At 48.4% G+C, this 25,993-nt stretch overlaps 1 protein-coding gene across 3 annotated transcripts in view; it reads right to left on the bottom strand.

Moving 5' to 3' along the window:
* MOCOS (molybdenum cofactor sulfurase) overlaps positions 1-16,528 on the bottom strand; it is a 55,881-nt gene extending 39,353 nt beyond the window's left edge. Inside the window, exons 1-7 of one of the 3 annotated variants that reach the window (XM_060613640.3) lie at positions 16,325-16,437; positions 14,056-14,106; positions 10,324-10,413; positions 7,187-7,253; positions 5,642-6,283; positions 3,389-3,465; positions 1,098-1,297 (exon numbers count right to left, since the gene is read on the bottom strand). In XM_060613640.3, the coding sequence (XP_060469623.3) occupies positions 1,098-1,297; positions 3,389-3,465; positions 5,642-6,283; positions 7,187-7,253; positions 10,324-10,339 (1,002 nt within the window). In that variant the 5' untranslated portion in view covers positions 10,340-10,413; positions 14,056-14,106; positions 16,325-16,437. Of the gene's footprint in view, positions 1-1,097; positions 1,298-3,388; positions 3,466-5,641; positions 6,284-7,186; positions 7,254-10,323; positions 10,414-13,555; positions 13,710-14,055; positions 14,107-16,324 lie in introns of all 3 variants that reach the window. The other 2 variants (XM_060613639.3, XM_060613635.3) reach the window with 2 other exon arrangements.
* Between the last annotated feature and the right edge of the window lie 9,465 nt (positions 16,529-25,993).

Here is a 25,993-nt window from a genome sequence, read left to right as displayed (position 1 = left end):
TCATAATATGCACGAACTATGGCAGAAACAAGGACTTTTGTGATACTAAGGACAGCACTTCTGCTTACCATAAAGAAAGAGTTCTGAATTCCAGGCCACATTCAAAGACCTGGTGGTAGCAGGCCCATGTTGTGTAATCCCATGATACCTACCATCTGACGTATCCCTGGGACTACCATGCTGAATATACATGAAATGACCTCGGACGTGGCATTCTGTCTACACTGCTTTTCTGTCTCCATTGTTTTAGCGTGTCTTCCCTTGCTGGCAAGCTGTCAGCTGTCACCTTCCAGTGCTATCAAGGACTCAGACCTTCTCTCTCCACGCCTGAAAATGACCATTTCTGGCTGAAAAAAGGAGAGCTGGTAAACTAAATAGCCACACCTGTTAGAACGGAGTGCCTATGAGAGTATAGAGCCTCTAAGGAAGGGCTGGGCCTCTCCAATCATGCATGGGCTGCCTTTCTCATAGCTACTGCAAGGACTCACAGACCTGGACTGCAAATGTCAGGGCTCCAAAAGGCTGCAGAGTTCCAGGGGAAAGAAATTCTGTTGTGAACAGGTGCTCAAGGTGACAAGAAAACCCACCTGGATATACATACAATGGAACACTACTCAGCGATGAAAAGGAATAAAATCTTGCCATTTGCAACAACATGGATGGAACTGGAGGGTATTATGCTAAATGAAATAAATCAATCAGAAAAAGACAGATATCATATGTTTTCACTCATAGGTGGAATTTGAGAAACTTAACAGAAGACCATAGGAGAAGGGAAGGAAAAATAAGTTACAGAGAAGGAGGCAAACCATAAGAAACTCTTAAATACAGAGAACTGAGGGTTGATGGGCATGGGGGGTTGAGGGGTCAGGGAAAATGGGAGATGGACATTGAGGAGGGCACTTGTTGGGATGAGCACTGGGTGTTGTATGTAAGTGATGAATCACAGGAATCTACTCCCGAAGCCAAGATTACACTATATACACTGTAGGTTAGCTAACTTGTCAATAAATTATGAAGGGAAGGGAAGGGAAGGGAAGGGAAGGGAAGGGAAGGGAAGGGAAGGGAAGGGAAGGGAAGGGAAGGAGAAAACCCACCTGGGAATAACCAATAATGTTCCCACTGTGGTCGAGAACATTAAAATTGATGACAGGACCCTGCACCTCTGGGCTGCTGAATTCAGAGTCGCTGTAAATCCGCACCACAGGGGCTCCATTGGGGTACCGGAGAGCACACAGGGCAGTGTAGGTGTACTGAGCCAAGGTAAAGGTGTGCTGCTTTATATTCTCCATTCCACCTCGAAAGCGATTGTGAAATGTCAGACAGAATCATGAACTTTCCACGTAATTCACTCAGTCATTTTTAAGAACACAAGATCATTCTAACCAGCAAAGCTGGACCTCAGATTAACAATTGTAAGTATGGGTAAATATGGTGTGGTACTGTCCATATGGTTAATGTGTAGGTCTGGGGGACTGAACAACACCTTACTGTTGTTGTTTCTGTGGAATCTTCCATAGGAATTCCTGTCATCCTCTTTGTTTTCTTTCTTTAATAATGCCACTTAAGCATTCGGAGAATTTAGACCCTTGGGTTACAAATGGCAAAAAAGCACCACCTTATCTTTAAAAGTATCTCTTTTTTTGCTGTACCTTTAACATTTAAATCATTTTTTGAGAAAGAGAGAGAGAGAGAGAGCTCAAACGGGAGAGGGGTAGAGGGAGAGAGAGAGAATCTCAAGCAGGCTCCACACCCTCAGCGCAGAGCCCAGCACGTGTTTCAAACCCACGACCCTGAGATCATGACCTGGGCCAAAATCAAAAGTCAGATGCTCCACCAACTGAACCACCCAGGCACCCTCAATGCGTAAATCATTTCAATAGGATCCAGATCAATTAAGGATACATGTTACAGCATGGGTGAACCTTGAAAACATTATGTAAAAGAAGCCAGACACAATAGGACAAATATTGTATTATGCCTCTTATCTAAGTGCCTAGAAGAGGCAAATTCATAGAGACAGAAAGAATGGAGATTACTCGGGTCTGGGAGGGAGGGGAAATGGGGAGTTACTGTGTAGTGGGTTTCAGTTTGGGACGATGTAAAAGTCCCAGGGATGGTCAGTGGTAGATGGCTGCATAACAATGTAAACGTGCTTAATGCCACGGAAATGCACACTAAATTGGCTACAGTGATGCATTTTATGTTATGTGTACTTCACTACACATTTTTTCAAAGGAGCAATGAGGTAGGAACAATCAGGGGCTTGCCTTATTACGGAGCAGGTATTGTCAGTCCGCTTTCCGAGGCGCCCCTGGAGCTATCAGACCTGTATCTTGCTGTTCGGCCATCTATTAATATCTTTCTGGGGAAAGTGCTCATTTCTCAGTGCTTGTCTTTATTATCTCCTCTTTGTCCTGGATGCTGTCTGTTCACTTCCCTGTATTACCATCAGTGCCACCCTCCTCTCCCGTGAAGCCTGTCCATTCCCTCCGCGCCCGCCCCATATTGGGCTCAGGCTGAGAACCTGCAAGGTCCCGTTACTGTGACAAAGGAGAGAAAGGAAGGACTGCCTAATATTTAAGCCACACCCCTGGCTCACCACCACCCCGCCTCCACATGGAGGGTGCAAGCAGCACCACCCAGCTCTAGAAGCTCAGCCTCTGGAGGAGTGTCCAGGAGCATGACGGAGGGCGGGTGCCTGGCTCGTAAGGCAGAGGTTTTTCTAGTCCTATGTGTTTGTGTCAGGCCCCACACGATGGGGAGTGGCATCTGTGTGTGTGTCAGCCCACAGTGAGTGTCCCCCACCTGCCCAACACCCCAAATACTTGCCGGGACACACAACGTGCATCATTGCAAAGCCCAGGAGCAGAGACAGGGGCTCGGGGTTAGGCATTATTATGGCCTAGGTTGGAACTCCAACCCTCCCAGTTATGAGGTCCCTGGCCCTGGAGAAGGCACTTAACTTCTCTGAGCGTTAGCTCTTCATCACACAGTCCCCCCCGCCCCCTGAGACAGGAGGGAGGACCCAGCAAGGTAACAGCAGAATAAGGTCTCAGGATCTGTAACCATTCCCAGACCAGGGACCAAGGGTGGGTCTTCTGCTTCTGTGAAGCGACTAATCTCCTGATTTGGAACGTCTCTTACTGGTTAAAATGTTCTTTTAACTGACAAAAATTTAAAAAAAAAAAAATGTGGTGCAGTCTCTTGCTCTTGCCTCGGAAGTCATTCCGAAATTCTTTAGAATTAGCTTCAACTGCATTCGCTGTACAGCTGCCCTGTGCCAGCCCCTTGCACAGCCCCTGGGTCCTTATCTAAATCACACCCGTGCCGGGACACCCTCAAGGACACAGGCAACGGGAGCAACTGGATAAAAGGATCCACTGACCTGTGAGGCGCTCTAGGGCATCAAACCCGTGTTTTAGTGCTATCACGTCAAGGAACGAGATGGTGCCATCTTCAAACCTGTAACAGTGAACAAAGCAAGCCGAAGCTTTCAATGGAAGGAAATACTGTGCTTTGTAGTTTAATATTCTAGGGAGAGGATTTGCTCAGAACCCTGTTACTGCAATCTTAATTTCCTTATAAAACTAATGTATTATGAATTAGCTATATGACTCAACAATTAATGAATTAACTATGAATTAATAATGATAATAAGAGGTGCCTGGGTGACTCAGTCAGCTCAGCGTCTAACTCTTGATTTCAGTTCAGATCATGATCTCACAGTCGTGAGTTCAAGCTCCACATCAGGCTCTGTGTTGACAGTGCAGAGGCTGCTTGGGATTCTCTCTCTCTCTCTCTCTCTCTCTCTCTCTCTGTTCTCTCTCTCCCTCCACCCCTCCCCTGCTTGCACTCTTTGTCTCTCAAAATAAATATTAAAAACTTTAAAAAAGAATAATGATAATGAATTAGTCAATAATGAATCAATTACTAACTGATTAATCACCAGTGAATTAATAAATAATCTCTAATAAATTAAACATTATTAGCTAATAATGAATTAAGTTATCGATATATAGTAAATAATTATTCATTAACCAATAATCAATAGACTCTTGGAAAAAAGGAAGGGTTTGTTTGTTTGTTTGTTTCCATCAAAAGTTGTACATTCTTGGGTTATCAAACAATTAAGAACATGGTCGGGGTACATGTTCAAAACATATTTGGTTTGGGTATTAAATCTCTCGAGTTCTAGTCCTAAGCCCACTAGAAAAAAATGAGACTTCTAGTGGTGAATAACCATTCCGCTTTCTAGGAATCTTGGTGCAGCACCTGCCGTGAGGCAACCCCCCCAGTCGAAGGCCAGAGGTCTGGTCCAGCTCAGCCCACCCCCATCCTGCCCGGTAGGCACTGCCCCACTTCTCCTGGCCTCCACACGTTCCTATTGGCTCCATATAGTTGGAGTTGTCATTGTGATCTGGCTTTAATTTATGTGATGCTGTGCCTGTCATTCTCTTCCCGCTTGGTTATACTACTCACTACGTTATCACACCCGGATACAAAATGTCTTACAGCAGAGTTCCTGTTCCAGAATCCCCCAGCTATGGAGAAGTCCGAAATAAAAGAGACACCAAATAGCCCCACCGACGCCAACTCTATCTGGGCACTTCACCTATACGAGCTCTCAATAATCGTAGGCTTTCAGAGACCCACTTTATAGGGAAAACTAGGTGCAGAGATCAAGTCATACACCCCTGTCCCCACTGCTGCTGGTGCGTGGTGAAGCCGGGATTCACTCGCCAGCAATCCAGCTCTGGGGCCCACAGATCTGAACCATGACTCTACCGGCAGGGACACGCCCCCATCCGCAGAACCCTGAGTCTCCACCTGGGTCTATGGGGGATCTGACCCCCTTCCCATCCAGGCTCCGGGTCTTCTCAGGCACCAGCAGGGTCACTAGCCCCCTGGCCCAATCCCATGGTATTACCCGCTGTTGGCCCCAGCAGAACCCTGGGTCAGCTGTCACTTTCATCCTCTCACGCATTTGACCTCATGGGTCCCAGCCATCACCCTGTGGGAGGGCTCCTCGGCCTGTCCCGCACCCCGTGCCCCGCAGCCTGAGGAAGATGCATACACCAGCAAACCCGGGCAGAGGCCTCTGCCACTTGCAGGCAAGTAGCTCTCTGCCCCCAAACTTCCCTTTGTCACTCACAGGGCTCACAGAGCCTGCTCACAACACCCCACATGTCTGGTGGCTTCTGAATTAACTAATTCTTCTTGCCAACCAGCCACCAAGCTGAGCAGATTCCAGCTGCTGAAAACCAGCTGTGCCGTCAACATGCATGCACACTTGTTCCAGAAGATGCCATCTTTTTAAAAGACCGCTTTGATAAACTGCGGCACCTCTTGCCTGTGCTCTGGGGAAAGGCCCAGTGGCCCACCCTCCTTACCCTCCTGAGAGCCCTTCACGGCCTCCGCTTGCAGCCCTTGTCCTCTCACAGCTCTGGACAAGCCCGCACACGGGGGCCCAGTTCACTGAGCTGCCTGGGGCACCCTCCAGCCGACCTCTGCCTCCGTCCCTGCCTCCAAACCCCCTAACCCTGGTGGCCGACCCCAGTCCCTTGCATGATCCTATAGGGGACACATGCCGGACCCCTGCCTGGCTGAACTCCAGCCAGCCATCCCCGTGGCGAGTTACCTTTCAGCCACCGACTGTCTTGGGATATAGAAGTCTTCTCCTGCAAGGTACGCAGCGGCCGTGCCTCCTCCAAAGTAGGTTTTCCTCAGCAGAGGAGCCACACGATTATTCACCAGCAGAGCACCCAGGCCAGTGGGGAATCCAAAGATCTTATAGAAGGAGAGGGGGACAAAGTCGGCCTGGTGAACCGACAGGTCCAAAGGCGAGGTGCTCACGTAGGAGGCCGCATCAAGCAACACGAACCACTTCCCAGGCACGCTCACGGGGCACATCCGCCCGGCCTTGACCTCTCCTATCCAGGACAGGGGGTATCTGGTTCCGGAAAAGTTACTCTGAGCAGGGTAACAAAAGAGGTGCGGGAGCTGGCAGTCAGGGTCACTGGCAGCAGTGCCCCGTGTCTCCACCACGCACACGTCCTCTGGCCTGACTGGGATGGAAGTGACGTTCATAGCCGTGGTGACCTTCCTCATGCCCACCACGGACGTGTGGCTGTCGGTGAGGTAACAGAACCGACTCCCGTTGCTCTCCGGGCCCGGGGACACCCACGGGAAGGCCTCTGCCACCAGTTTAAGAGCAGCCGTGCTCCCTGCCGTGAAAATCACGCTGTAGTCCTCTGTGGAGGTGTGGAAGTGCTCCAAAATCCTGGAAGAAGCACAGTATCATGCCAACTCCTTGGTCTCACTAGTGTTAAACGTCCAGTGGTAGCTGCGTTTCTACTGAATGTGACATCTCTCTACCTTCACATCTAGAAGACCCACACCGGCTTGGCCACCCTCTCGGAGTTAGGGCAGGGGCCAAGCGGGCCGCAGGAAGAGCTGACGAGCAGGTTCAAACTGGCAAAAGCACCTCCCGCCTCCCAAGTCCACACCCTCCTAGGACAAGGCAAAAACCCACGATGATCGTAATCCCAGGACACACTCTCTCCCAGGTCAGCTCTCTGTCTCCGCCACGGCAAGTGGTAGGTCACCAACTTGTTTCGCAGCACTTTTCATACGTGGCAGCCCAGCACCACTTTCCAGTTGGAAATGACTTGAAATTATAGGAATTGAAGGAACGTTAGGCACCCCACGGAAATTACTTACGAAAACTAACTATTCACCTGTGGAAAAACATAAAGAGCTGTCCGAGGCGCGCATACTCGTAAAAAGGTTGGGTGGGCTGGGGATGAGTAAAACAAGGCGCCTAATGAAATGCGAAAGGAAAGCCCAGACTGAATGTTTTTCTTCTCTCTGAAGGTGAGACTTGGGAAGTGGTCGCTCCTTGTCGCTCTGGCCCCTGGGCACTCTGGCACCGGCCCGAAGCCACCTGAGACGGCCGTGAGCACCTCAGGGCCACCCACCTGTGCTTCGGCTCCACCTTGCTCCGCACCCACTGTCTCTCACCTTCCCGTCCTCTGCCCCTGATGTTCATCATTGTGCACTTGACCATTTAGCTGACCGTGATCTTCCCGAAACCAGCTCAGAACTTTGTGGGAGGCGGTAAGTGGTAGGAAAGCAGCCCAGCCACCTGGGGGCGCCCGCTCGGGCTGGCACCTTTGCCACTCACCTGTAGCGCACGTGCTCCACGGTGTCATGGGTGAGCTTGCTGCTGATGTTCTGGCTGTGAGGGTTACCTGGCAGGTTACAGAGAAAGGCCATCAGGCCACTACTTGTGTCTCTCTTCTTGTGTTCCTCCCAATCCTCTCCCTCAGTTTCTCAAAGAGTTAAGCATACAACCACTGTCTGACCCAGCGATGCCCCTCCCATACCCTCAAGGGAGGTGAAAACATACATCCACACGAAGAGTCGTGCGCAGAAATGCTCACAGGCAGGTTTGTTGGTAAAGCCAAATCCTGGGGACAACATGAATGCCTATCGTGAGCAGACAGCAGATAGCTGATGAGCAGATAGGCAAAATGTGATCTATCCACACAATGGGAAAGTAGTCACAATAAAAAGGAACCCGCTGGCTAGGTCATGAATGAACCGCAAAAACATGTTCACTGAAAGATGCCAGACACAAGGCGTCACACAGTATACGATTCCATTTACATGAAATGTCCAGCAAAGGCAACTGTACAGAGAGAGATTCAGAAAGTAATGGATTTAGTGGTTGCCTGGGACTGAGGGGGCAACAGGGATTAACTATAAATAGGCATCAGAGATCTTAGTGGGGGAATGAAAATGTTCTAAGTGATTTATAATGATAGTTGCACCACTTGGTAAAGTTACTAAAAATCGCTAAATTTGAAATAGATGAATTTTATGATATGTAAAATAAAATTCAGTTTTTTTAAACCAACCAACCAACCTCCACCCCCAACTAGTAAAGCAAGATGGGATTGGGGAAGAATATTCTGGAGCTGGAAGTCAGCTCTCAGGCAGCCAGACCAATGCAAGAACCTTTTCTACAAGTTTCCTGACAGGTGGTTCTGATAATTCACTCCAGGGAACCAAGTACACAACCTCAGGAGGCTGCCCTTTCTCCCTGCCCCCTGCCACCGGCCCTGCCCCCAACCATGAGACAGAGCCATGAATGCCACTTAAATCTAAGTCCCCATCTGTTGCCCTGCATTCACACCGCTGCTACCGGCATCATTCCCGCAGAAACACATCTATCTCCTCCAAATATGTGAAAGGGACCATCACATCTCCCCTTAGCCCATTCTCAAGGCTAGAGTCTCTCCTAATTTCTTTTGTTTAAGATTTGCTTAAATGTTTATTTATTTACTTTGAGAGACAGACAGAGACAGAGAGAGAGCAAGCAGGAGAGGGACAGAGAGAGAGAGAGAGAGAGAGAATCCCAAGCAGGTGTCATGCTGACAGTGCAGAGTCCCACACAGGACTTGATCTCATGAACCATGAGATCATGACCTGAGCTGAAATCAAGAGTTGGATGCTTAAACGACTGAGCCACCCAGGCGCCCCAAGTCTCCTAATTTCACTTGTCAATTTCTAGTTCTCCTCCCCTCCTTGGATGCCCCATGAGTGTGACCCATAGTATCATTACCTCCTCAAAACATGGCCCCCAGACGAGGACACAGACCTCTCAAGGGGCCGGATGTGCAGGGGTGAGGCACAAGCATTTCTCAGGAGCAGGACCACAAGACCACATTAACACAGTCTTGACCTTTTTTGTTTTAGGGTTCGTTTGTTTTCTCATATATACTGTCGGGTCACACTGGATTTCTGGTCATTGAAGCCACCAATGCTCCTTTTCCATAGGCACTAGTAACCCAGGGACTTGGTACTTACCCTTGCTTCCTCTCGCCACCCTGGTTTTTAGCTCAGCACCATCAGCACTACCTACAGTCTACAGATCGTCACCTCTCGGCACCTTTCCCACAGCTAGGACAATTGCAAAATTTAAGGAAGACTTGTGGGTCTCTTTGCAAATCATGGAGTAAAATCAAGATAAGGTCCCTCAGTGACATCTCCCCTACAAACGACTCCCCAGATTTAAATATCTGCTGGCTGCCCAGGACCTTAGTGTGGCATGATAGGATTGTCATGAACTGAGGCAGTCTGCTAAGGGATAAGGGCTTGTGCTCTGGAGCCCATTGGCCTGGAGAGCCACTCCCCCAGCTCCAGCGCTTTCTGACTGTATGTCCTCTGGTTAGCTGCCTCCCTTCCCTGGGGCCCACTTTCCTCACCTGTAAAACAGGAGTGATGACAGAACCTGTACCTTAGCTTGTTTGAAAACAGAACCTGTACCCTCATTTGGCTGGAGAATGGAGGGAGAGAGAAGAGATCAAGCATTTGGAACAGTGCCTGAAGTGTATAGTGAGTGTTCAGGAGAGGGTGCTCGCTGCTATTACCATTAACAGCTAGAGCTGTTTTTAGTTCAAGCTCCCTTTCACGCTTATCTCCTCATCACACAGTGCTGCTGATTAATGTCCTCCAGGGCTGCCCATTGTTTCTAGAATAAACATCAAACTCTGAAGAGCACCTACAATGCCCCTACCTACCTCTCCATTCATGTCTCCCCCACTCTCCTCCCCTCCTCTGTGCTCCGGGGCTAATTCCTGAAACCACTAAAGGATCTTGGTTCATGCTACTACCTCTGTCTGGAATACCGTTCTCCTTGTGCCCAAGTGAATCCCTGCTCATCCTCCAGTATTCACCCCTCTCCTAAGGCAGCTTTCTCTGACACTCACACTGCCAGCCCTGTCACTCTGCAACCACAGACCCCGTGGTATCATGGGCCTTTTGTTCATAGCCCTTCAGATAGTTGGTCATTTACATTTATTTGGAGCTCACTTGATTAAGGTCCTGTCTTGACTAGATCACAGTCCACGAAGGCAGAGCCTGTGCTTCCTCTGTTTTCATTGTACCACCGTGCCCCCCACAGCAAAGTGGCTCAACACACATTTCTGGACTGAAAGAATAAATGAATGTCCTTCCCACCACCCCACCCTCTGCATAGGGTCATCCTGTCAAACACAGCAGCTTTGTATTTCTGTGCCCTTCTTACACTGACCCCTTCCTCTGGAAGTAAACCTTGTGTCCCTGAGCCGATCCTTCCTATCCTGGCCGCACATGTATCATAGGGACCGACCTGAGTGCTTGCTTGACACCCTTCTCCCATGGGGTCTATTCAGCACTGTCCTAAATAAATCTGATATTTATTAAGCAGAGATAGATCAGCTGAATGTTGTTGGCTACTATTCATATAAAAGTCGGTTTGGGTGTGTTTTTCTTTACCATAAACATTTTCCATGAGATCATTAGTGAAGCTTGTGAGCTGACTCTGGGGGAACAATGTGGCTCCTGCATGGTCAAGGTAGACGGTTCCTGAAAGAAAACACAGAATCGAGCTGGGGTTATTTTCCAGAGGTATTCCACTCATTTTACCTAGATGTGATTTGTGTGAGCTTGAGCAGTGGGCACCACCAGGCCACTGATTTCTCCAAGCCTCTTGATATGAGCTTCTTAACCCAAGGCATGGGCAATGCGAGATTGCACTTTCAATACTGAATGACCTTTAGAGCCCCAAGCAAGCCTTCCTGATTAACCAGCTCTTTTACGAACCTGCACATCCCACACAGAGGAGGAGCCCAACAGACATTTGTGATTAATGACAGTAAAGCAATTTCACATTATGACTCACTTCCTATCTGGGATTTCCTTGCCTCTTCCCTGGTGGGCGAGCCCTGATTATGCTTTCCCACAGTGAATTCTATATCCTTCAACCCTAGAACAGCTTGGAGAGCTTTGGAGATGACCAGGAATGTAAATGTGCTTTCTAGCTTCTCTCATAAACAGAGACAGGCAAATTTAGATGAGAGTGAGCTACGAAGGTTTTCGCATCAGAGGAGGGAGACCAGATGGCTGGATAACTCACCGTGTGTGCAAGGGTACTGGAACAGGGGCCAGCTGGCACATGGCTATGGATAGGAGGCTCCAGTGATACAAGTTCTTTAGGCACAGCAATTTGGCAATATCGTCCACACTTTAAAATGCAAACCCTCTTTGACTTAGCAACTCCTCTTTTAGGAAAATACCTATGGTTTGTGAACTGGACTGCACATGAGGACATTTAGTGCAGCATTGTCTGCAATAGCAGGAGATTCGAAATGACTTAAATGTCCATGAACATGTGTTTAAAATAAAGAATTCTTACACCTCCAACTATTACTTTATAAGTAGACATGGAGCAAACTCTGAGATGCATTTTTCAAGAATATACAATGTGAATAGATTCATTCCTTCTTTCATTCACTTAAATGGGTTTTGTTGTTGTTGTTGTTGTTGTTGTTGTTGTTTTATGCAAAATAGATTTTTTGGTGTCTTCTTTTTTTAATGTTTATTTATTTTTGAGAGAGAAGGGGGGGGGGCGGGGGAGGGCAGGGAGAGAGGAAGACAGAGGATCTGAAGAAGGCTCCACACTGTCAACAAAGAGCCCACAGAGTGGGGCTCAAACTCATGAACTGTGAGATCATGACCTGAGCAGAAGTCAGATACTTAACAGAGTAAGCCACCCAGGCGCCCCTTTTTGGTTTCTTTTATAACATCTTTTTTGAGATATAATTCCCATACCATAAAATTCACCCTTTTAATGGTACACTTAGCAGATTCATAAACCATCACCACTATCTAATTTTAGAACATTTTCATTCATCCCAAAAAGAGAGCGCCTACTCATTACCAATCACTCCCCAATCCACTCAGCCCTAGCCCCTGGCAACCACTAATCAAACTTCTGTCTCTACAGATTTGCTTATTCTAGGCATTTGATATAAATGGAAGCATGCAAAAGTGGCCTTTTGTGTCTGGCTTCTTTCATTTAGCATAATACTTTTAAGATGCATCTGTATTTTCAAGGTGCGTAATATGTTCATTTCATTCCTTTTTAGGACTGAATAGTATTCCATTGTATGGATGTACCACATTTTGTTTATCCACTCATCCAATGATAAACATGTGGGCTGCTTCCATTTTTTGACTATTATAAATGATGCTACCATGACTATGTGCAAGATTTGTGGGGACATCTGTTTTCTCCCATTTGGTGGGTTGTTCTTTCTTATTGGTATCCACGGAAGCATAAAAGTATTTAATTTTGATGAAGTCCAATTTGTCTATTTTTGTTGTTATTGTTGCTTGTGATTTTAGTGTCATAAGAAACCATTGCCTAATCCAAGGTCCTGATGATTTTTGCTTATGCTTTCTTCGAAGAGGTTTATATTTTTAGCTCTTTCGTCCATTTTTAGTTCATTTTTTAATACAGTGTGAAGTAGGGGTCCGCCTTCATTCTTTTGCATGCCAGCTACCCCAACACTATTTGTTGAAGAGACTACTCTTTCCTCTACTGAATAGTCCTGGCCTTCTGTTAAAAAGCAACTGACCATAGACATACGGGTTTATTTCTGGACTCACAATTCCACTTCATCAGTCCACACATCTATTTTTGTACCAGTTGTACAAAATTGTACCACCAAAGTTGTACCACATTGTTTTGATTATTGTAACTTTATATACATTTTACTTATTTTACTTTTATGGGAAATGTGAGTCCTTCAACTTTGTTCTCTTTCAAGGTTGGTTTGGCTATTCTGGGTCCCTTGCATTTCTGTAAGAATTTTAGAATCAATTTATCAATTGCTGCAAAAAAGTACCTGGGACTTTGATCAGAATGTCAATCAGTCTATAGGTCAGTTTGGGGAATATTGTCATCTTAACAATATTTAGTCTTCAAATTCATGAATACAGGATGCCTTTCCATTTATTTAGGTCTTCCTTTATTTCCTTGGATGACATTTTGTAGTTTTCAGTATATAAATCTTCTACTTCCTTTGATAAGTTTATTCCTTATGTATTTTGTTCTTTTTGATGCTTTCCTTTATTTCATTTTCACAGATTTTCTTGCTAGCATCTGGATATCAAGTTGATGTTTGTGTATTGAGCTTGTATCCTATAACCTTGCTGAACTTGTTTTTTAGTTCTAATAGTTTTATATATGGATTCTTTAGGTTTTTCCGTATACAAGATTGTGTCATCAGCCAATGGAGATGTTTCACTTCTTCCCTTGCAATCTGGAGGCCTTTTATTTCATTTTCTTGCCTAACTGTCCTGGTTAGAACCTTGATGACAATGTTGAGTAGAAATGGTGAGTCCAGACATCCTTGTCTTATTCCTGCTCTTAGGGGTAAAGCTGTCAGTGTTTTACTATTAAGTATGATATTAGCTGTGGGTTTTTTGTAGACAGCCTTTATGAGGTCATTTGATTTCCTAGTTTATTGTATTTTGATGTTCAAGATATGTTTATTGAGTACTGACCATGTGCCAGGCACTGTTCTAAGTGGAAGAGACACAAAAGTAGACAAAAGAGAGAAGCTGGTATGATAGTGACAGAGAAAGACAAATAAATGTAAACTATGTCAGATAATGAATGTTACGGCTCAACTGTGTAATTAAAAAAGAAGTACACACTTACAAAAATACAGACCACAAGTCAAAAGGCACACCAGACACGAGTAGCAGGAGCTGACCCTGGGGCCGTCACCATGGCCGCAGCTGGAGTGAGCAGGACTCCCTGGGCATTCTTTACCCTCCTTTGGCACCTTCTGAGTGCTGTGTAAATGTACTACCTAGTCCAAAAATTTAGTGTTAGAATAATGGTCTCTTTAACCAAAAATTCAGAAATACAAATGCACCACACCAAAAGAAAGGCCTTGGTCTGCCCAGCCATCAGGGACATGCTCATGTGAAGCCACAGTACACATGTGAAACCTGAGGGGCTCCCAGGGAGCATCACATGCCTTACCCACAGCCTTCTGCAGGGCCAGGAAGCCATTTGGGAGAAGGCTGCTTTGGCCTTTGGTCCAGTAGTTAATTTTGCAAAACAAGGCAGCCATGTTAGATCAGCTAGAGATCAGATCTTAGATGCAATCGGCCAGCACAGTGGTTAACAGTGCAGAATTCAAGTCAACCAACCTGACTGAATCCTCCTCCACCACTAGCCATTCTGGGTCCCTGTTCCTTCATCTGTAAATGGGATGAGGGTTAAATGAGTGGGTATAACAGAGCCCAGTTTTGTGCCTGGCACACAGTGACGCTCTAAGACTTGGCTATTATTAATAGAAGGAGGCAAATGACCCCAAAACCCATTGGTATTGGGTCTTCAAGAAAGGAAATTCCAGGATCTCTTCTAGATCATGCTCTTTAAGTTCTCAGTTCCACACAGGGTGAGTGGCCATGCAGCAGCACCCTAAGGCTTCAAGAACCACTCGAACCGCATCTGAAAACCCAATACTCTCCTTTCACCAAGACAAGGGAATCCCCCTCCAATTGGTTAGGCAACATATTTCAGCACTTAAAGATTAAGCATGTAATTATCTAGAGCTACCACTTAACCAGATAAACTCTCAAGCCTGCCCAAAAACTCTGAGGGGAAGGAGGAAGGGGAAAGAACAGGAGGTGAAGGTTACATTATTTTGCTTTGTTTTGTTTGTTTTTCCCTGCCCTAGGAGAGAAAGCAAGTGGATATGTTCTAAGACTTCCAACCGTGGGAGGGATGTGTTTAATCCACAAAAGTCTACTTCAACCCTATAGTGTAGAGGAAATGCTAGGAACTTGACTAGATAGATGACAGACAGAGAAAGAAAGAATACGATAAGATAGATGTTAAAGGGGCTCTGAGGGGCAGCCTGGGATCTGGCTACCACATTTAAATTTTACATTTAAGTAAACGTCCTCTGAAGGACACAAGGAACACAAGTAGGGGCCCAGAACATACCTCTGCTTTCCCAAGGTAGCGTTGAGGGGAGAGGTCAGCCAGTGATGGGTGTGAGGGATCAGAGCTGGAGGGATTAGGGGATTAAGCAGGTGTGGTGCTGAAATAATTATGGACTGCGAGAAAACAGCCTCTGAGATTTACGTCAAAAGAATGGGGAGCCTCCTTCTCTCCCTCCACACCTGTGGGTGTTTGTTGTATCAGTCTATTTCTACGGGTAGAAATTTCCACAGTAAAACGTTTCAGAGACGGCAAGTGGAAGCGGAAGGGTGAGATGCTGTCTCCTGCAGGTGAATGTGTCACTGGCAAGAATGGCAAGGTAGTAGAGAGGCCACCAGAAGGTCCCCCGTCTCCCTCCCGGGCTTCCCTACTGAAGTACAGACAGGGGACACACAAGGAGGAGGCCACAGCCCTCAAAGCTCCCAAACAGAAAACATTGTCACTATCCCAAACATGAGGAAATAACTCAAAAGAGCTGCAATCAGCTACCCTATTACTGAAACGTTAAGTCACAGCGGCCGCTCTTGTGCCGCAAGCAAGGGAGCAGTCACCAGTTGCTAATTGCGACAGAATAAATACACCTCAAATCCTGGCGCCACGACCATGCCCACTTAACCTGCGGTCCCTCCCTGCTCAACCGGCACGCGGTCCAAAGGCTCCAGGAAGACCTTCACGCAAGGTTCCCGACCCGGTGAGGGAGCCCTCCCGCCCGGCTGTGACGTCTTGGCAAGGCCACAGGGCCACATCGAGCTCGTTTAAAAGTTAACCAGCCTGTTCCGCCTTGCGGGTATCAAAAGGATGATGTGATCGCGATCGATACTCGTGTCCAATTTACAGGCTCGCCCTGTATGTACTTAAAGCTCAAACTTCACGGTTTGCTAATTCCAGTCGCCCAGCGAGCTAGAGTTCGAAGGCATTGTTCTGATGGCACGAATGAGAAAAATGGGCTTCGAAAATAAAGCTGCTTATGAGCTTAGTGTCCGTAGCCTCTCGGCCCCAAGCGCACACGCCCCCAGACTCGCGGTCCGCACCCGGATCACTGGCCGCCCGCCGCCCACGCACTGCACCTGTCCGCAGGCGAGCACCTGGACAGTCATGGCCGCTGCACATTCCTGCCTTTCGCAACGCTGGCTCCAGCTGGACCTTTAGAGCCGGGAGTGTCGCGGCGGGCGAGGGCAAAAGAACTCCTGAGCGTGGTGCGCGGAGAGGGAGCACAGGTGAGAAAGGAGTAGGCTAGTCCTGCACCACGGGGAAGTCTAAGGAGCTAGGGTAGCAAGAAGCCTTGGGCTGCAGGTGGGACCTCAGGGACGCGCGGACGTGTCCCTCCGGGTCTTTCGATCCAAAACACATCCCAAATGAGGTGACGCTGCTCCCACCTAAAGCAAAAGCTCCTTCCACGCCAGTGCCAGAAAACGCGTGCCCGCCACGGCCTCCCTGCCCACCCCGCACAGGTGTCCCGGCTGGCCTCACCTGCCAGGCGGCCGAATTCGCGCTCGCGCATGTCCCGCAGGCTGCGCGTCCCATAGCCGTAGGCGAGCGGCTGCGGGCTCGAGTCCCGGAACCGCGCGAAGGCCAGCAGCTCGGCCCCCCGCGGCGCCGCCCCGCCGGCCATGACCCAGGCCCGCCAGCCCGTGCCGTAGTGGCCGCCGGGCCGGGGGGAAATGCCGAGGCCGGCCCGCCCGACTCCGCCCCCGCCGCGCCCGGCCGCGCCTCCCCGCCCTCCAGGGGCACCTGGTCCGCTGCCCAGGGTGGCGCCTCTCCCGGCGGCCCGGCCTCCCAGGGGAGCTGACTCACAGGGTTGCAGTTCTTTCCGGCCCTTTTCCCACCTGGGGGCGGGGTAAGGAAGTGCCCGCTTTCATTGTCTCTTTAAACAGCTTCCCAGTGGAGCCCAGGGAGATGCCCCCAAAGACCCCTGGAACACGAAACTCGTTTATCTACGGTCCCACGAAAAGGCTAGTGGCAGAAGTAACGCATTGCTTTCTCCTGCTCGGCATCCTGAAACCTGGGCATCCTCCCGCCTGACTCTACCGGTCCTGACCCCGGCATAGCACCCGGGACCCTCGCTCCCTGTGGAGGGGGGCGGGGGGGACTCGTGGGGTGTTTGCAAGGAGAGTTCTCCTTGCTGCTCCCCACTGGGTTGTGTGCTCGGCGTGTCTGAGAATGAGGCTGAGCAAAGGGTGGAAGACGAAAAAGATTGGGGATCCAGGAGGTTGGTTGGCTAATTTGGTCTCCGTGGCTGCGCAAGTTCGAAAACAGTCGCTCGGATGCGACTCGGGCCTTAACGCCGGAGGCGCTCCGCCCTTGGGCCTGCATCCGGGGTGCCGGCGTCAGAGCTGCTCTGTCTCGGGCCTCCATTGTCTCAGTACTGAGAGGCAGGCCAAACCCATGCGTCGGAAGAAAGTGTAGAGCCGGTGTCAGGGCGAGTGGACAGGTGCACAACACGGGGCCCAGGTGCGCGACAGGGAGAAATCAGGTGCGATCGGGGCCGCTCTCCCCCGACAGAGAGGACTCAGGGTCGGGGCCCGCTTTGGAGCATGGAGTGAAAGGCGACCAAGTAACGGGGGCCTGGGCGAGGTGCCTGGTGTGGAACCAAGTTGGGCCACTTAGTGCAGAACCTGCTGTGGAAGGGGGGACAACGTGCTGGCAGCCCAGGTGAAGGGACTCAGGTGCGGGCCCATTGGGGCCACCGGCCCAAGGTGGGGTGTTCCACTGGCTTTCGAAGCATACCATGGTGGGAGGAGGTGGAAAGAGTGCCCATGACACAAGTTCACTACAGCCACGCCCACTGTCACCCAGTGCGTGGGTCTCTGGGGCCCCGGGGCCTTAGGATGCCTGGTGATGTGCACTGCAAACTCGTGGGCCCAGCCTCTGCCTATATGAAAAGCATCCAAGGGCTGTGGATGGACCCAGCTTGAGAGAGCTGCCAGAAGGCCATGCACAGTCCTGCCCCTCCTAGCCCAGCCCCCCAATACCAGGTTGCACTGGGGGGGGGGTCTATATGGCCCTGGCCAGAGGTTCCCCGTCCATAAGAGCCAGTCCCGGGGCTCCCCCTGCTTAGGTAGCCGCATCCTCCTCTCTGCCAGATCTCCAGGTTCTTACTGGACAAGCATTCATACTTGTTCTGGAAGGACTGAACATATTCATGAACGAATGCCCGAATTTGCTCATTGGCTTCACTGACTCCACCCCCATCCTCTTCTGCATACCTTCTGACCACACTTGTAGCTGGAACTTTGGGCTCTGGTGCCATCTTGACTCCTCTCCACAGCGCTCCTTCCTGCAATGTGACTTCTGGCAACAATGATACGAGCAGGTACTGCCCTGGGCACCTGTACACTTTGACCTGTACTAATTGGTCCACAATTAAATCAGCACATCGATGAGGTGACTCATACAGGTGGAGACGCTAAGTCACAAAGACATAGAGTAACTTGCTCAAGAGCACACAGCTGGAAGAGAATGGACAAGCCAGCACCTGTGAAGTCAGTCTCCAGAGCCCAACCAGTGAAATGTGTTCAGCAGCCTCTCTGGTCCTCAGGGTCTCAGTCTCCCCACATCTAAATTGGGAGGGTGGTGGGAGCCGGTTGTCCCAGACACCGTATGCTGTGTGTGCCACTCACCCCTCCTTTACTGCCCTACTTCCCAGGGAGGATCTCCTCCAGGCCACGTTTGTCAGGCATTAACTTACGTGAGTGGCCTGGAAGGCTTTTATCAAAATGCAGATTCCGATTCTTCAAGTTTAAGTTGGGGCCTGAACTTCTTTGTTTGTAAGGAACCTGGGTGATGTTGTTAGTCGGTCCATGAACTGCACTCTGAGGAGCGAAGGCCTTCCTTATTTCCCTGGGAATGTAAGGAGTACCTACCTCTCTCCTCGCGGTGTTCTGTGGCCAAGTAACAAATCGCAAATCCACTAGGGTGCTGCTTTCGGGCAAGCCTGCCTAGTGAATAATCTGAATGGGCCAACTCAATGCAGAACTCTTTTTTTTCTTTTAATTTTTAATTGTAGTAAAATATACATAACAAAAATTTACCGACTTAGCCATTTTGCAGTGTACTTGTTCATAGTGTTGAGTATATTCACATTATGTGCAACCAATCTCCAGAACTTTTTCCATCTTGCAAAAACTGAAAGTCTGTCTCCATTAAAAAAAACTCCCCATTTCCCCCCTCCCCTGGCCCCCGGCAATCACCATTCTTTTCGGTCTCTTTGAATTTGGCGATTCTAAGTACCTCACATTAGTGGAATCATACAATATTTGTCTTTTTGTGACTGGCTTATTTCAATTACATAATGTCCTCAAGATTCATCCAGGTTGTGGTGTGTTTCAGGATTACTTTCCTTTTTAAGACGGAATAATGTTCCATCGTGTGTATATATCACGTTTTCTTTATCCGTGCATCCATGGATGGACACTTGGATTACTCCCACTTCTTGGCTATGGTGAATAATGCTGCTCTTAACATGGATATACACATACTTCTTTTGAGACTCTACTTTTGGGTCTATAACCAGAAGTAGGATTGCTGGATCATGTGACAGTTGTAGTTTTAATTTTCAAGGAACCGCCATACTGTTTTCCATTAGCTGCACCATTTTACATTCCTACAGTGCACGAGGGTTCCCGTTGCTCCTCATTCTCACCAACGTTTGTTTCCTGTTGTTGTTCTTGTTGTTGTTGTTGTTGTTGCTGTTGTTATAGTAGGCATTCTACTGGGTGTGAAGTGGTATCTCATTGCAGTTTTAATGTCCGCTTCCCTAATGATTAATGATGTTGAGCATCTTTTCCTGTGCTTTTTGGCCGTTTGTATGTATTCTTTGGAGAAATGCTTATTCAAGATTTTTGCTCATTTTTTCAATTGGGTTTTTTTTTAATTAATTGTTAAGTTGTAGGAGTTCTTTATATTTTCTGAATACGAACCCCTTGTCAGGTATATAATTGGCAATATTTTCTCCCATTCTATGGATGGCTTTTCACTTTGTTAATCGTATCCTTTTATGGACAGTGCAGAACTCTTGAAGATCATTAAAAGTCACTGAACTACTATTCAGTCAAGAAATATCTTTAAAGGGGTTGAGTGCCTGACTCAATTTTGGCTCAGGTCATGATCTCATGGTCATGAGATTGAGCCCTGAGTCAGATTCTGCACTGAGTGTGGAGTCTGCTTGGGATTCTCTCTTTCCCTCTCTCTCTGCCTCCCCTGCTCACTTTCTCTCTCTCTCTCTCTCTCTCTCTCTCTCTCTCTCTCTCTCTCCCAAAAAGAAAGAAACATCTTTAAGCTCCTGGCTCTTCCCAGAGCACTGCTTGCTCAGGAGGATGGGAAGGACTTTCACCTATAGACACGCAGGGAAATGAACTACTGAATGCCAGCCACAAGGCCATGAGGCCTGAGTTCCCTACCACTGCTCCAGGATGCAGGTGTAGAAATGCAGGGAAGAGAAAGCGGGCTACTTGCAACCAGGGAGTTCAGGGAAAGCACCCCAAAGGAGGAAGCCTTTGTCCTGGGCCATAGCAATGAGCCTATGAAAAAGAGAGGGAGAGTAGTGGGGTCTGAGGATGCTGGCAGGCTCGGCCTCTAATTGGCACTCTCAGATTTATTTCACCAAGATTCCCCAGGCCTCTCCTGCCAGAAAGAGGCTGTCAGAAATCCGATTGCTCATTCTTACCCTGCCCCCACTGGTGAATGTCTTACGCGTGTTCATCACTCAACGAGCTCCTGGGTCCTGTGCTGTGGGGCTGCCACTGCCTCATCTGACCTGGTCCAGCTACTGGCCCTGGGGTCTTGGAGGAGCCTGAGCCAGTCCACATTGAGGTCGCAAGAAGCTAGCTTCTGCTCCCAAAGTTTAGAGCTTCGTAGGTAAACAGCTCTTAGGCTCCTACTTACAGCTCTATCTCGCCTGGGAGCCATGAAAAATATGTGCCTAAAGGCCAGATTGGGCAGGCATGAGAGCCTTGATTTTGTACTTAAAATCTCTCCCCCTGGGGAAGGCTTTGTCCCCGGTCCAGTTCACTGAGCTTGGTTTTCGACTCAGGATGATATCTGCCAAAAACACTTGCTCCCACGTTAACAGACTTCTATAGGACCCCACCCCCAGCGTCCCCTGGCAATAGATTCCATTTCTAGAAATCACTACTATGCCCAAGGCATGTATTCATATATTCTTCATTCATTCACTCGGCAAAAGGTCAACGAGTACTTCTCAGAGTTAAAGTTTATAGTGGTTGAAGAAAAAGGCAAGGTAGGCTTGAGGGCAGATTTTGGAAGGCATAAGTCACCCAAAGGGACTGGAATTTCATTCTGAAAGTATTTGAGCAAGAAAGTGCTCCCAAGAGGTGATTTAGGCAGGCCATCCAATGGCCATGACCAGGCTGGATGCGGTGGTAAGAACTGGGGGCAGAGGACTAGCTACAACCTCCTGCAACCTCCAGGCTTGAGGCACCAGAGGTGAAAGTGGGCTTTGGCAGGGGCATCATCCAGTGTTCACTGGGGAGCCGAGGAGACATTAGTCAACAAAGCAGCCTGCATGCCTGGGAGGCCCCAGGACAGGGAAGGAGATGGGGCCGCAGCTGGATCACCCTTCCACAATGCACAGTGCCAGAGAAGGGGGCTTCCCAAGGAGGTCAAGGCTGCGGGGGAGAAAGCCTCCCCAACCTGGGACTCCAGAAGTCCTGGAAGAGAAAGCGAGAGAGGGAGGGCAGTATTCCAGGTGCAAGTGCTGGAGACAGGAAAAGGCCCCCAAAATTACAGAAGCAGGAACTTCAGTGAGGCTGGAGCACAGGCTATGGTTGTGCAGGGATAAGGGGTGGGATGGGGAGTGAGGAAAGGGAGCGAGCCAAACTCTGCAGACGGAAGGGACAGGAAGATGCCACGGAGTGCCCACAGGACAGTGGCTGTGTCAAAGGTGTTTCTGGCACCCCAGCAGCACTGAGGATCATGTAGGGAGTCTGGGCAGGAGTCCTGGTGAGGGGCAATGAGGGTCCAGATGACCCTTGCGGAGGTGATGAAATTCAGGGAAAATGGGGACTGAGGGAGGACAGGCTCTGGGTGACTCAACAGTGTTGGAGTGGATGCCTTGGTGGATGCAGGGGGTGGGGGTCAGGCACAGGGACACAAGAGGTTCAGGACATCTAAGTAGAGATTGGGGCCCAGACTCAGGAAGGACGGTGTCGGGGGTTGAAGACACAACTCACAGAAGAGGCCTGTGCAGAGGTCACCCCAGGGGCTCTGGAGTGTTCTGGGAGAGACAGAGCCGTGGGGATAGCAACATTTAAGTGGTGTCTGCCTCCATGCTGCTAACTGATCAGAGAGGTGGGGAGACAGCCAGCACCTTGGGGTGCTTAGGCCGACAGGCCAGTTAGGACAAGGGCCAATCAGATTATTGAATGTGCTGGCTAGGGGGTGTGCGGTGACCGAAGCGAGACACTTTTATCTTGGTGGGGATGGGAGCTCCATTTTACAAGCTCCATTCAAGTCTTAAATGCTGATGAGGGGTAGAGGTTTTCCTACTGGCTAATCCCCAAAGGCTCTTGATCCTGAAGGTGTCTGGGGGCTGCAATTATGATGGCTCCCATTTCCTGCCAAGTAGTCAGGATAGAGGGTGGGTGTTGCAGAGGCGAAATCTGGTTGGGAGAGTGAACTTATTATTTCCTGCTAGAGTGAAATGCATCCCCCCTTAACAACTAGAACCTGCTGACCGAGATCCTCGGACATCTACACAACAGGACTAAGAGAGACAATAATGGAGCAGCTTTTTCTCCAAAGCCTGGCACTGTAGAAGTTCTGGGAGAAACAACTTGGAAGCAGTGGAAAGAATGATCAGAAACCTCAGGAAGCTCCCTCCCCTAGAGGGAAAGGAGACCTTTTCTGTGAATAGAAGCTAAAAGGGCAGTTTGGAATCATGAACAAAGCTCCATTATATCTAAATCCATAATATTCCAAACAACAAAACCCCACCAGTGCTAGGGAGACCACAGCAGCGACAGGGTGGGTGGACCCTGAGGGGGAATTTTCTTGAGGGCTGCTTTCCAGGGGGCTCAGCTTCTCTCTGTGTTCATTCAGGGGCGGGTTTGGACCAGCCTGCCTCCTTCTTGGTCCCTTCTGGATGACACCTTTCTCCTGCTCTTTGTCTCCTACTCCTTTATGCCACCTTTATGCCAGGGAAAGGATCTGATACCAGTCATGCTATTTACTGACTAGTGGATTACATTGGAGAATCCGTCCTCCACCAGCCAGCCATCTGTGTTGTCAAATTTACTCACCCTTAAATGTAGCAAATATTTAACAACACGCTGCTAGACGCACTGTGCTAGATGCTGTGGAGAACAAGAAACAAATCTAATGCCCAGATATTTAGGCTCTGGTAGGCTTGTATAGCGGGATTTCATTGGTTGCCTACCCACCGCCCACTGCCCTTGATTTTGATTTGGAAAAACCACCCCAGCCAGATCAGGATGAGGTCCCGATGGGACCAACCCTGCCTTCAGTCCCAGAGTGATCTCATGGCTCTTGCCGCGTCAGATGGGCAGGCCCGCGCCACTCCATGTGCGGGTTTTCCCCTGCCCGCTGCTTAGTTCAGGATGTTCCGCTGAGCAAAGCTAGGGACTTAATGTTTAAAAATGTATTCCCTTTGATACGAGCAAGGAAATCTGTAACTTTAACGGCTGCTTTCATCCATGGGGGAGGGCAGCCTTGGAAGAACGCTGACCCATGGAGAGGTCCTCTGAAAGAAGTAGACAAACGGGCAAGAGTGTCCTGATGAAACTACACCTGAACTTTGTCCTAGCACTAAATTTGTTTTCAATCATGTGATCTAATGATTCCCCAAATCATTTTGAGACCAACTTTCTTACCGCAGAATCTAATTGATATAGTGTAAGACATATGTAAATAAACAATAGGACATGAGAAATGCCATAAAAGACAATGAGAATAAAATACGGTGGCATTCAGAGAAAGAAATACTTGAAAGAAGGGAATTAAGGTTCTGCAGAGGTGACATGAGCTGAGATGTACTTAATCCTAATAGTTGGTGTCTTATTATATATACCCCAGTGCTAAACCAGCGTTTTTCATGCACTGGCTCATTTAATCCTCAAAACAACCCTACAAAGTAGTTGCTTTTTGCAAAATGAGACTAACATCTGTTCTTTCTTCCAAAATAAAACACCTCAATTCCTAGCTGAACGCAAGGACTCTGGAATGAAAATTTCATTTCCTAGTTTCTCTTGAAGTGGTGGCCACAAGCCTAGATTCTGGCCAAGGAGGTGAAGCAGAACTGTGTGGACTTCCAAGAAGTTTTCTTCAAGCTCTGGATGAGCCTTTCCTTTCTGTTGGCCGGAATGCAAAAGATCACGGCAGGAGGCCAAGCAGCCACCCTGGCTGGTGAGGAAGCCTCACACTGAGGATGGAGGACCCCAAAGAAAAAGAGCCCGCGTCCCCAATCATGTTGAGAAGTCCCCCTGTCTGTCACAGTCTGCCTATCTTGATTCCTTTTGAGAGAAAACTTCTACCTTGCAAAAGCCAGAAAGAACATTTGGCGTTTTCTTTCACACATAGGCGAATTGAAGTCAGACTGATCCACTGGTAGTATCTGCATTTAGAGGTGAGGGGAAACAGCTGCATTCGCTGCCAGTGTGAGCCAGGATCAAAGGCGCTTCTGATTCCTTCCATCCAGGCTCCAACCCCCACCTAGAGTGCCTAGAGAAACACACAGGCTTTGTACATAGTGGTTCGCAGGCCTGGCATTCCCTGGACAGCCCAGGATTTTCTGGGGTGGCCAGAATTTCTAACTTCAAAGAGATCGATTCTGTTCTTTCATTTTATTCCTGAATGTGCACTCTCCCTCCATTTCCCACATTCCCCCTTTGAAATCAATAACTGACTCTGCTTCCCGAGGCTACTGGGAAGGGATTTGGCTCTGTGCTGTTGAAGGTAACAGTGTCCTCAGAACCACCCAACTACCTCTCCCGTCTAGGGAAGTTGTACAGGTCAGAAGGCAGCGACTGCTTAGGCTGGCGCTGGGCATCAATCTGAGCTGCGATGCTATGAATGAGGCAGAGAAGGGAGATGGGGGGAATGGGGAAGGGCAGGTCAGGGACTCTGAAACACCCCATCAACTCCCCTGGAGCAAAGTTCCAAGGGTACCTTTTTGCTTCAGATGTGTTGAACTATATGGTTTGTAATCATATGCTTCAAAGGGTGCTCCTTTAGCAGATTAAGATGCGTGACAAATTACGATGTATGTGTATGAATTACAATGCAGACTGCCCACGTGAATAGCACGACCTCTGAACGCTTACTGAACTGAATTACCCAGGTTGTTCCTGAGGAAGGTGCTTCAGGACAACTTGGGCAAAGTGTCTAACACAAACACAACTGACGAATTAAAATAATACCTACGAATTCAGTCTTCCCAGGACTAGGCCTGTTTTCAGGGAACCTTAGGGGGTTGAGTTCTGTGCTTGAAAATGTTCTACAACACCAGGTTAGTTCACGGATTCTGCCCTGGAGTCCCAACAAATCCCGGCATGCCGGTGGGGGTAAAGACTCAGATCCCTCAGCTGATAAATAAGGAACTACTGCAGGCCGTCCTGGTTTCTGAGGTTGGAACTCAGGGTCTCCCTGCCTTGGTGCATACATGCACACACAAGCCTGAGGGAGTAAGACAACTTTACACACTCAATCGTCTAGAACTGAACTGTCCAAATACAGATGGCCGCTAACAGCATGTGGCTAGTGAGCACTTGAAATGTGGCTAATCCAAACTGAGATGCACTCAGTATAAAACACTCTAAGTATACACTGAAGTATGAAACGTTCTTTATATCATACAAGGACTTTATACCAAAAAAGTGTAAAATACCTCCACAATCCTTTATGTTGAAACGTATAGCTTGTTTATGTTGGACATACTAGGTTAAATAAAACATGTCACTAAAATAAATTTTACCTGTTTTTTTATTTTTATTATGTAACTACCAGAAAACCTTTAATTACTTATACAGCTCACATTATGCTTCTGTTGGGCTAGAGATAGTGGATAATGCTAGTCTAGAAATCTCCATTTAAACAAAGTATCGCCACTCCTTTGGAAGCGAAATATCATGTTAGGTAATGGCAAACTCCAACCAAGAAAATCCT

The sequence above is a fragment of the Panthera onca genome, chromosome D3 (genome assembly GCF_046562875.1).
Source record: "Panthera onca isolate mPanOnc1 chromosome D3, mPanOnc1 haplotype 2, whole genome shotgun sequence".
NCBI classification, from domain to species: domain Eukaryota; kingdom Metazoa; phylum Chordata; class Mammalia; order Carnivora; family Felidae; genus Panthera; species Panthera onca.
This window is presented reverse-complemented; position numbering and strand designations above follow the sequence as displayed.